The sequence below is a fragment of the Ambystoma mexicanum genome, chromosome 2p (genome assembly GCF_040938575.1).
Source record: "Ambystoma mexicanum isolate Mex_15411 chromosome 2p, UKY_AmexF1_1, whole genome shotgun sequence".
NCBI classification, from domain to species: domain Eukaryota; kingdom Metazoa; phylum Chordata; class Amphibia; order Caudata; family Ambystomatidae; genus Ambystoma; species Ambystoma mexicanum.
This window is the reverse complement of record NC_090923.1, coordinates 1,174,474,875-1,174,487,406: the sequence shown is the minus strand read 5'-3', so window position 1 is coordinate 1,174,487,406 and position 12,532 is coordinate 1,174,474,875. Positions and strand designations below refer to the sequence as shown.

At 46.7% G+C, this 12,532-nt stretch overlaps 1 protein-coding gene across 1 annotated transcript in view; it reads right to left on the bottom strand.

Moving 5' to 3' along the window:
* GNL3L (G protein nucleolar 3 like) overlaps positions 1–12,532 on the bottom strand; it is a 608,820-nt gene that overhangs the window by 13,298 nt on the left and 582,990 nt on the right. The window contains exon 14 of the mRNA XM_069645327.1: positions 6,505–6,682. Coding sequence (XP_069501428.1) covers positions 6,505–6,682 — 178 coding nt within the window. The remainder of the gene's footprint in view (positions 1–6,504; positions 6,683–12,532) is intronic.

Genomic DNA, 12,532 nt, shown 5'->3' with positions numbered 1-12,532 from the left:
GAGACATATATAGCAATACCAGTTCGCAAGAAACAATACAGAAAATATACATCCATATTTACAGAGTACAGCAAAGTACCCATTTCAGGTGGGTCAAATTAGGATCAGGTAACTGGTGACCTAATTGTCACCAGTAGTAGGGTGCATCATTGGCAATAATCACTTTTTTATATTTTATATTTTTCCTGAATTTAGAAAAGGGCTGATCCGCTCTAAGAGTCTTGGGTAGAGTGTTCCAGAGTTGGGCCGCCAAGACTGGAAAGCTGCTGCCCCCTGCTTTCTTTAGTTTGTATCTGGGTACTTGTAGAGATCCTGAATTGGATGCTCTCGTTAGACTAGCATGCTGGGTTTTGTGGAATTAATCCATGAGGTACTGCGGGGCTGAATTATTAAGGCATTTATGTGTTAGGGATGTAGTTTTGAGTTGGATACGTTCCTTGATACAAAGCCAGTTATTGCGTCTGAGAGAAGATATGTAGTCTGCGAGGGAAGCTGAAGGCTGTTCTAAGGGTATTGTTCTGTAAGACCTGTAGTTTCTTAATGACCCGTTTGTGAGCTCACAAATAAAAAGCATTACAATAGTCGATTTTGGAAAGCACTAAGGCTCTAGCTAGAGTAATGCAACTTTTAGTAGAGAGGAAAGGTCTACAGGAACAGATCAGCTTGCAAGTGTAAACTGTTGCCGATGCTGTTGCTCTGACCTGTTTGCACATGTTCAAGGAGGAATCTAAGTAAAAACCCAACGTTTTCACTTCTTTAGCGACCTTGATGATGTGTCAGTCTATGTTGAAGGAATGCTATCGGTCTCCCAATTTAGTGGTATTGGTAGAGGTGGCTAAGACGAGTAGAGTTTTCTCATCATTCAGGCAGAATCCATGTGTTGCCATCCAAGCATGAATGATGAGAGAGATTCTATTGACAAGGGCTAAGTCTTTGTCATAGTCCCCTGTCAGTGGTATAAGGATCTGGGTGTCATCACCGTAATTCGTGTAGGTGACATCCAAGTCATTCAAATCGTCAAATAGTGGTTTTGTAAAAGCATTGTACATAGTGGGTGACACACACGAGCCCTGTGGGACTCCACATGTTATAGGGATTGGATCCGCTGCAGCCAATATGGATAAAACTCTCATAGTCCTGTTACTTAAGAATGAGTTAATCCAGGCTGTGGCTTCTGGAGAAAAATGGGCTGCTGTAGAGATGCTTACACAAAATCCCATGATCAAACGGGTCAAAAGGTAGCTGAGAGGTCAAATAGGAGCAAAAGGGCTGAACTGCATTTATTTTTAGGTCAATCAGGGCAGTTTCAGTGCCATGTTGGGGCCTGAAGCCTGATTGATGGAGACTGAGTAGTTTGTTTATCTCAAGATAGTTTTGTATTTGGTTATATGCTGCTTTATCTAAGATCTTTAACAAGAATGGGAATGTGGTTATTGGTCTGAAGTTGGTGGGTATACTATGGTACAAAGATGTGTTTTTCAAAAGGGGGGGAGTACCCAGGAGTTTTTAGGTCAGTAGGAATAGAACGCGTGTTGAAGAGAGCATTGATTAAAGAGGTGATAAAAGGGGCAAGTATACCTGCTGCATCTTTTATGACAATGGCTGGGCATGCATCCCATTGGCAGTTAGAGGGTTTGAGGGAGGCTATAATCTTAGTAACTTCATGGGTGGAAACTGAGGTGAATTTGAATCGTTGGGGCAAGTTAGGGAGGTTAAGGTTTTGTTTGAGTATCATCTTGTGACTGAAGGAGTAGTTTGTCAGCAATGTTTTTGGGAGCTTTGAGATTTTATTGGCTAGGGCATCTTGGATTTTAGTGCCCCAGGTTTGGTCTTTAATACAATCTTCTGAAGGGGTGAGTGGGGGGGTCAGGTGTCTCAAGTTCTGAGAATGTTGAACAGTTCTCTGGTACTTGAGGAGGCTTAATCGATCTGTTAATTATCGGATTTGCGTTTGGCTAGAAGTATTTCTTCTTTGTAATTGGCTGTGATCTTTAGAAGTGTATTTTTGTTAGGAGTGGGCGTGTCATTTTTCCAGGTGGTTTCACATTTTCTTTTTTCTTTCCTTCGGTAAGTTTAGGGGTGAACCAAGTGTTCAAGTGTGCCGAGGGTTTTCTTTTGCGTAATTTTAGGGGAGCAATAGAATCCAGGGCAGTAGTGATGGTTTTATTGTATAGCTCCACTAGTTGAGCCGAGAGTGGGGGGGTTCTAGAAGGGGTCCCAGAAAAGGCATGAGGTTATCTACTGTGATATTTTTCTTGTTTCTTGTTGGAATAGCGGGTGCAGTGGCATTGGTCTTGAAGGAGGGGATACAGTTTTGCAAGTCAAATGTGACTAGAAAGTGGTCTGTCCAGGATATGGGTTCAATGGCAGTTATATTAGTTTTACAGTTGAGGTCTGCTATCCAGTTGATGATTCTTCCTTTATCATAGGTGGGTAGGAGAACTCTGTGTAAGGCCTAATTCTAATAGCGATTTAGCCAGTAGCAGGGCAGAATGGGCGGTCGGGTCATTAGAGCCAAGGTTGAAATCACCTAGTAGGAGGATTTGCGAAGAAGGTTTGGGGTTGGCCGTTAGCCGCATTTGAAGAAGAAATCAACACACTGATAAGGGTCCTGGGGGGTCTGTAGATTAGATACATGAATAGGGTCCTCGAGGAGGAGAGGGGAATTGTCACCGTCAGGAGCTCACATGAAGTCGTAGTATCATTTGGGATGATTCTTAGTCCTAATGAAGCTTTGGCAATGAAGGCCACACCCCCGCCTCTAGCGGATTCTCTATCTGATCTGTAGGCTGTAATTGTCAGGTGTGGCGATGAGGCGAGAGGGTCCTGCTGCTGCGTGTAACCAAGTTTCTGTAATTGTTAGGAGTCTAGTTTTTTTTTTCAAGAATTACGTCAGCAATCTCTGCTGAGTGGGCTACTAGGGATCTGGCATTTATTAACGCCCCAGTAAGAGCAATAGGTTGTGAGTTATTGGCAGGTCCTTTGGGTAAGGTTGGTTTAGGTTTGTTTGCGATAGGGGTTTTAGTAATAGCTACCAGGAGCAGTCTTATATTCGAGAACCCTAAGACTAGCCCATAAGTTTAGTAAGGATGACATTCAAGTCCCATCCGGGAGTTGCATTAGAAACAGGGTGAGGGGGGAGGGGGGGTGGGGTGAGGACAGGGATGAGTCTTTTTACCCCTTCCATAAAAGCCTTGATTACTGGTTTTTCCACCTGGAAACCTTGCTTTGAGAGGTGGTGGAAACAGAATGGACAGCAAGGTGAACCTTTAGTGAGTTAAAAACTAGTCCTAAATTGGGTAAAGGACTGTGTGTGGGCGAACAGTCATTTGGGCTGAGAGGAATTTGGGGGTGGAGGAGGTGGGGGGGGGGGTCGTTGGAGTGTAAGCAAATCTCCCTGGCCTTTTCCTCCAGAGACCTCCCTTGGACATTTTTTTTCGGGATACCTCGAGGCGTAATCTGGGAATTGTGTGTTCTCCAGTGTTGCAAAGAGGTCAATGTTTGGATGCCCCCATTCTGCAACGACATGCAAAATGTGAGCATGTAAACGCCACCTGTGTTCTACTGGTAGTTTAATATTTCTGCTGAGCACATCTGCAAGCAGATTGTGTTCCCCTGGAACATGTTGAGATAGGAGAAACATGTGTTTGAGTGTCCACTTCCAAATGCATTGGGCCAGTTTGGGCGTTGGAGAGTGGGTCCTTCCCTGCTTGTTTATGTAAAACATGGCTTAGTCTATAGCATGAGTTTTCCCAGAAGCAGAAGAAGAGAGATCCTAAAGGTCTAGGAGCCAGATGGCAGGTCAGGATAGAATTCAGTTGCAGGAAAGTCAAAGTTTCAGAGGATTTCTTCTTAAACAAGTAACTATTTGCTTCAGAGTTAGTGTTCAGGGACTTCACAGAAGCCTCCTATATGCGTTCCAGCATTAGCCCATGGCAAATGGTATGGGAAAACTCTTAATCACACAAATCACCCACTCAGCCTCGGAGGATGCACACCAGACTTAAGGTAAGCATCACCTAAGCCCACACAGTACCTTAGGAGCAAAGAAGAGCTTCAGAGTGGGTGCCTTCAGGCTGCAGCAGCACAGGACCCAGTCCCTGGATTCTTGGTCTGGAGACAAAAGAACTGGACACTGGATGGGAACTTCCAGCAGCAGTCAGAGGAGGCTACCAGCAAAGGTTTCTTCATGGATTCTTGCGGCTCTGGATTTGACACCTTTTTACAGGAGCCAGATGAAGAACGAATATCCCTGGTCGGATTATCTTCACTCTTTCAGTCCTGCACTCTGGTGAGGGGACATCATGGATTCGAATCGGGTATGTGGCGATCCAGCAGGAGTCCACCAAAGTTTAAGCGAGGTTCAGAAGACCATACACTGCACTCAGGCTCGAGGTACTAGGTTATTGGTGGTTTGCAGCCCAGCAAGGTACCAGCACAGCACATCGTGGGGTGGCTCAAAATGCAGGTGGTCTTGGGATTAGTGGGCCTCACCAATCTCTGGGTAGGAGTCTTCATTTTCGGGACCCCCAGGTAGATTGGAAGGAAGAGTTGCATCAGGCTCTGGTTACATAGCAGGCTCTCTGGAAATCACTGCAGACGTCTTTTCTTCATTTTCCTCTTCGGACTCCGCTCCAGTGGTCCACTTGTCAACCGCTTCTAGGATCAGAATATTTATCAGGAACTACAGCACACCCTCTGAAAACTCTCCCTGCAGTTTACAGAAAGGGCCGATCTGGCTGTCCAATAAGGACAGCCAGACCTCCCTCCCCCAACCCCCCCACATCCCCATTGGGACTTAGTTCCTTTCAGGCAAGGTGAAAGACAAAGGGCTGCTCCCTCACTTCCTGACTTCTCAGACACTCTGGAGCCTAGGCGTGGTATATAAAGGATTCCCACCGAAGACATTTCCACAGAGGTCGTTCCCACCTAGAATGGCAGGGAAAGACCTCGGAAACAACAAACGAGAAATGGCAAACAAAAAGGAGTCCACCATTGTAGCAGAATGGTAGCCCTTCTGTGCGTTACCGAGGCTGCCTGTGAGTAATCCAACTAAAAAGCCACTAAGGTTAAAACCAGTACCACCAACTATTCAAGTAAACTTTCAATTGTAACAAAAATGTTACCAGGCAAGAAAGGGGATACAATATATCCCCCCCTCCCCGCCAGCACTCCACATAAGGTGGGGTGTGCTGGCTCACTAAAATCAATGTAAGGGAGATGTGAATCCCACTTTACTTCTTGGGAACAGTAGTTCACCCACAAAATAATAAGAGAATTAAAATCAAGCCAATTGTGTGCCGCCATAGCGTATTAATCAGTCCAAAGCTACATGAAACTAGAACTCCAATCACACACTATGGAAAGACATAAAAAGGTCACCCATAAAGAGTAAAAGACTAGGTGAGAGGGGGAAAAAGATTCCCACTCACCTAGGGACAGGGTAAAATAATTACCAAGTCTAAGCAAAAACGTCTGGGGTTGACACAGGTCAGGAAGATTTATCCTAATTATGAAAATCTTACATAACACTAGGCACCTCAGATCCTCCGACTCTAGACTTAGAGGATTGGTGTTTAGATCCCAAAGGATCCTCCAGGCAAGAGCCAGAAGGACTAGGCAGTGGTTGAAACCGCAAAGGGATCTTTAGCACAGGGGTCGGTGTTAAGTTGCCAAGCCAGGACCTCTGCATGAATGCTGGTTTTAGGCATGAGGCCTTAAGGCCACCGTCAGTTTGATGTGCCTGCACACCAGCACGTCCCAGTTTTGCGATCTGAATAACCGACTGCTAGGCCAGAGGGTCAATGAAAATGAAGGTTTTTTTTAACTAGGCTTGTTCGCCCCGAAGATCTTGAAATCCACAGGCGGGTGAGGCGGTTGAGCGATCTCCTTCAACCTCACAAGGCTATTCCACTGTGACCAAAGAGAGCATGTTGCATTGCGAGTAATGGGGCCGGGCACTGTAGGCAACTGGAAAATATTTTCAGGCAGGAAGGACAGAGTTTGGATTTCCTGCTTATGGGCCAGGATGATTAGGACGTGAAATATCCTAAACAAATGAAATGTAAAGGCTTTAAGAGCGAAGAGTGTCCCAGTGCCATCAAGGTAGAAAAAAGGAGTGGCTGTTAGCATTTAGGAATGGGAGGAAAGAAGGGTGTGAGCATGGCATGGCATTCTTTTTAATTTCGGTGCTGTGCCACCGATTCAGGGATAACTTTGAAAATGGAGGAATGGGAATGAGCCCACTCAATCTTTATGCGTTGTATTCCTTTGACCACATCCACTGATGACATAACCAAGTTCGTACTGCCCCCTTCTAACAGGAACATTTTCCACTGTGACTGAAGCAAAAGAAAAACATGTGACGGGACAAACATATTCTATTTCTTTTTGCTATGACCATCACCATTAATTGACAGTGCAGATTTGTAGTCTTGATTTTGTTGTCACACAAACACCCCTAATCCTAGACCTCTATTGCATGAGCTTTACGACACCACTCACCAGCTCGCTTCTGTAGCTTCTTCCTTTTCTTGCCTGCTGACCGCAGACCCTGGCCTTGGTGGAGCGGATCCATAGCCCAGATCTCTTGTAGGTTTGGTGCTCTGAGAATGACTCGTTCACTGTCCACCTGAGGCTTACTCTTCTGACTGTCTTTTATCTCTACTGTCATGGAGCCAAACTGAAAAACATGTAGGAGACAGACAAGAAGTTTGGATTGAATGATGCTTCACAAAAAGGGATGACAAGATGCAATGGCAGGCCCAACTGATGTACGTGCAAATCCCGCATTGTAGGAGAAACGCAAACATCATCCTACTAGAGACATCAACTTAAATGATGAGCAAGAGTTGTGTAAAAGGAAAAAAGGAAAACTGAAGGGATTGAAAACAGCAAGACATGGGATGGACAATTTATTTCTGAAGCCAAATTAGGGTAATGTCCGAGCTATAAAAGCAACTAACATGACATCACGTTTTCTTTCCCATCCTATACCATCCTGCTCTTATTTCCCCCTCAGTAGAATCATATGAATGGTAAGTTCTTAACAAGCAATTACATATGACTCATGTCAGACCCTATGGGACGGGAGATAATCTTCCTTTATGGCCCCAAATGAGTCATATATAATGGAAGGGAAATTGTTTAGGGCTACTTGCAAAATGACTACCTTCCCAGTGTGTTGCAGATTGTGTTCAATTGCCAAGTGAGTTTGAATGTTGAGCAGTTGCATCTTATTCAGTTTTGTCATGAAGCCAAGTAGAGTCCACATAGGATGCAGCTCATAAGTTGGGTTCAAAAGGATTAGGGACACAATGATGCGCAACACAAAGGGGAATTCGGCTGGCAGACAAGAGTCTTCTTGTTGCAGAAAATGTGCCCCAAAGACGAGCCTCTGTGGGCCTCTCTCCAGCGGCATTCAGTCTCTTGTACACCACTTTGCGTGGTTGGCAACTGCCCATATTTCCTGGAGGGTTTCTGTCTTTGGCTGCCATATTTGTCTCTGTAGGTTCACAATGTCTCCCAGAGGGGAAATGGACACAATGGTGGAAAGGAACTGCACAAGGTGTTGCAGTGCTTCCCCGTCATCGAGACCTGATCTGTTCACCCAAGCCGGTCTTGCTTTCCTCCTCACTGATTTGCTGCTCATTTGCACCAGAATATCTGCCTCTAGGCCTTCCATAGACCACTCAAGGGACAGCCCTTGAGCTATCTATGGACCAACCTCTTTGCTCATCAGTCACTAACTCGTTTCGCCTTCCACGCCGCTGAAACAACCAGTAGTTGGATGTTGTCTCACTGTCTTGCTCTTCCAAGCCCTGATCCTCTACCACTTTTTGGTCATCACAACAACTCCCTCCACATCCTTGATGTTCCCCTCATTCACTCTTGTCTTTTCCTTTTCCTTGATACATATCACTCTCACCTTCTGCTGCCTCAGCTTATTCTGACCCTCATTCTTCCTTTGCCCCATCAGGTCACTCCACTCCTCCGGCTCTGCCAAATTTGTCGCCATCACCCTTTGCACATTCAGGTCTCATTCACCTGCTGTTCCTCCTGCACATTCAGGTCTATTTCCCTCCTCCACCTCTGAATCATTCAACAAAGTGTCCTGCATCTTTACTTCTCTCTTGCCATCCTCCACCTTCAGTTCTTTACACCCTTCTTCCTGCACCTCCCGCCTTGCTACTCTGCTACTCCAAAAACCTATGATCACCCTGCATGCATTTATATTGGGTCCCAACCACTCCTGCTGGGCCAGGCCCTGCACTATGGGTTGCACCTGCTGTGGATTATTTGTGTGCGCCTGGAACTGGTTGGGCGGAGAGGTATCCGGTATCGGGTGTTTCTGCTTTGTTACTCTGTCCTGCCTTGAATAGGCTGGTATGCCATCTACTCTGTCTTGCCACGTATGCATGGTGGGATGTGCTAGTGAGTGGTGGCAGGAGCAGAAATTATACCACAGTTCACCCGTGGCTGCAACTTCCACGATAAACAAATACTTTGCCTCCAATATGGTAACTTTGCTTTCTTCCTCCTGCATTATTGATATCCACGGCTCGGCAGAGAAGCGAGTTGTGGAAACTGTTGCCAAATTATCTGGGTTAAAGGGCCAGCAGCAGGAGTAGAATCACTGAATATCCTCTGCTCCCTTAACCCCCAGTTGCAGAAAGACTGGAGGATCCCAGCCTTACTGCCCCAACACCCACATTTTCCTGCCCCTGATGCCCACATTAAGGTGTTCTTGTACAACCATCTGGTCTTGATTTTTCCTTGGTTAACTCACTGTTACCAAGGCAGGGGGATACTCTTATCCTACCTGTATTTTCTTTTGCAAGATCATCACACCCCACCTTATGTGTAGTGCTGGGGGATCAAATGTATCCCTTTTCTTGACTTTTGGTTACTGCGACAGGTTCTCTGTTTAGGCTGGTGGCAGTGTACCTTTCTGCAAGACTTCTTATGGATTTTGGTGCAGGCTGTCTTCGCAGCTGTGGACACAAGGGTCACCATTTACCCGAAATGATGGCTGGACTATTCTAAGCCCTAAACACGATGACTTGTCATTTTTGATATCTTCTACCTTCTGGGTGGGAGTGGATTCTCTGGTCCCTTGGTCTTCAACAGGTTTCCTTAGGAAAGCCTGCCAAAGGCTCTGAGTGACTGGAAGGACAGGAAGTGGGGGAGGTGACCGAAACTCCTTTGTCCTGCAGTGTGCCTGACTGAAACCAGGTTAGACTGGGAGGCTGGGTGTCTCCACTGCACAACTACCACTCAGGTTTATATGGTGCATGGGTCCTGAGGTTTGACTGGTGCATTGGTCCCGATTGGTGGGCTCAGCCAGCGTTCCTGGATAAATTCAGAGGTCCTGCAACTGGAACTCAGTCGACCACTGCAACAGAAGATTCCGAAGAATCCAGAGGACACCACGAGTCAGTGACCGCCAGCGCCTGCTGAGTAACTGCTGCTGTCCCGACCTCAAAGTCTAAGCGACATCGAAGATCTGAACACAACTACTTCTCCCTTGGACTGGTGGGCCTAAACAGTCCCAAGACTAACTGCATTTTGTGTTATCCCTGGAAGAGCTGCAACCTCCACGGCCTGCAATTCACCAATACCAGGGAATCTGTGCTGCATCGCTGTGCATAATTAACTGAAGTTCAAATTCTCGTGGAACTTCATGGGCATCCTTCTAAGCCTGTAAGAAGAAATGGAGATGAGGCGCGCACTCTGATTCCCAGTCAGATTTATCTGCTAAAGCAACAGCTAGTCTTCTCCAAAGTTTTCTTTACTCTATCAATCATCAAGGAGGCTTTTTTCCTTTTCCTTTTCAGGTGTCTCTGGTTAATTCTCATTAAAGTCTCTAAGGATTCTGGTACATGTAGTCGCACACTTTTTTCACTGCAAGTGACTAGGAACCAACTCTCCTCCAAAGCACAAATCTTTCCTTTGATAGGAGGAGGGGGAAACCAGGTTTATTCCTTCTAAGCCTCCAGTGACTGGAGCCAGCTCCCAAAGTCCCCTCACCCAAGACAAGCACCGAGAAAAGGAGATGTCTATCAGCGCAACAGCCGGCCTTTCTTTATTTATTATGCATTTGTTAGGCACTTATACAACAAGTAAATTTGTCAACAACCCAGAACCACACACATCTTTTGGTGGGCATCCGGTGGATCTGACCACAACTCTCGTGCAGACTAAGTCCCTTTCTTCTGTCGCCAAGACCGAGAAACATGTGACAGGGTCTGCTGTTGCCTCACCGCTGGAACCATTCTGCAGCAACTGCTTCATGCCAAGGTACTGTCCTGCTCGTAGTAATATTTAAGTGGGGCCTGTTTGTTGATCCTGTGTTCCTGGGGGCTGTAGGTAGCTGGTACGTTCCACCCCTCCAAGGCTCTTTTAGAGTTACATTGGGGTGGACAACCCATTAGGACATTGGTCCATGGGGCAACCCTTCAAGAAAACCTCTTGACTTATGAAACCTAATGTTTACTTACCTGCAGAATCAAGACGCGATCCTGTTAAGTCTGCCACTCGGAACTCTTTACACTGTTTTCCTGCCCTAACCCTGGTCACTGGTGGCCCGGTGTCCCCTCTGAACATTGTGAGACTCTTGGAATAGGGTTGGACTCAAGCTGCATAAAAGTTACTAAAAGTTATGAGTTTGTTTCAGGTGGTTTTACTATGTGATTTGTTACTGAAAAAGCTATTCTAGTGTGACTACAACTGTGATTTATTCTCCGAAGAATATTGCAAGTGTTCTTCTATTGTTTTACTGTGTTATAGTACTTACTTAACTTGAAAGTTACAACAGTGTGCCTTAATGTATATATTAAATAAGGAACACGTTACTTACCTGTAACTATTGTTCTCCAGCATGGATTCCCATGCTCATGAATATTCCCAGTCAGGCTGGAAATCCTTGTTAAAAGAAAAACTGTTTCACTGTCACTTACTGTATTTCTCCCATAAACCAATCGCTGGGTCATACTGCACCATCCAATGACCGTCCTCTCCCTATGCCACTCCTCTGGCATCCATCTTCAGAGTTGTTAAGCACGTAAAGTGGCAGAATGACCAAGAATAGCCGCAGAGGGGACAGAGGGAGGGTTTGCATGTGAATCCATGCCAGACCCATGTTGGAGAACAATAATTACAGGTAAGTAACGTTTTACTTCTCCAGCATGGGGTCTGGCATGAACTTACATGCTCATGAATAACAAATACACAACAGTACCACCTTACACAACCACGGGAGGTGGCAAGGCTCAACAGAAGCAATTTGCACTTACCTCTGGAACAGACTTGCCTCAAGTGAAAAGGTTGCATAGCACTGCTTAGCCGACTCTGGACTCCTCCCTGGAGTCCCTGTCGATGCAATAGAACTTCGTGAAGGTGTGCCTGGATTTCCACGTAGCAGCCCTGCAGATGTCCAGCAGGGGCACACCAGCCAGGATTGCCGTCGTTTCAGCGATCGATCTGGTGGAGTGGGCTCTCGGACATGCAGCAGTCAGTTCGCCAACCGATGCAGTGCATGATGCAGCCGGAGAGCCAGCTTGAGATGGAAGCCTTGGACATGGCCTTCCCATGGGTCACAGGACCAGAATTCACGGACAGCTGTGAAGTCTTTCGAAAACTTGAGTGCAAGGCCGTTTCAGCCGGTGACTAAGGTTTTGGGGAAAAAAACAAATCGGGTAACAAAGGTTTGTTGAGGTGGAATTCCAACGGAACCTTCGGCATGAAAGAGGGTTGCCTCCGCAGCACCACCCTTGATTCGTGGAAAGTCCGGTGTGGCTGTTTGAAGGATAGGGCCTGTTTCGCACCCACCCTCCTGTCGGAGCTGATGGCCACAAGGAAAGCAGTTATCCACGAGGGGAACTTGAGGGGCCTGATGCGTAGGCTCAAAGGGGGCCCTCCGTGAGGCTCATAAGAACCACGTTGAGTTCACACACCGAGGCAGGAGCCTTCACCGGCGGGAAAGATCAAAGTAGTCCTTTGAGGAACTCCTTGATGAGTCGATGAGACCAAAGTGAAGACCTACCTGGAGACCTGGTGTAGCGCAAGATAGCCGCCAGATGTACTTTGATTGAGGCGTGCTTCTGTCCGGCCTTGGCCAAAGATAGCAAGTACAGAAGAATCTGCGGGGCCGTGACCCTTGGAGAGGTAATCTTCTGCGACAGGCACCATGTAGCAAAACGCTTCCATTTGTGACCGTAGCACTTCGAAGTCGACGACGCCCTGGCGAGTACCTCTCTGCAGTCAACTCATACCCTCCGAACTCTAGGGCTGCAGAAGCCAAGCCCTCAGGTTGAACGATCCTGGATCGTGATGCAGGATTGCGCCTCTGGTGAGAAGATCCGGGACCGCTGGTAGCTTGACCGGAGGAGAAGCTGAATGGGTGAGGAGGTCCGGGTATCAAATTGCCTCAGCCACGCCGGAGCAGTGAGTCTCATCCTGCACTGACATGGTCTGAGTGTGTTGATGACTCCTAACAGGAGAGGCAACAGAGGAAACTCATACAGAAACATCC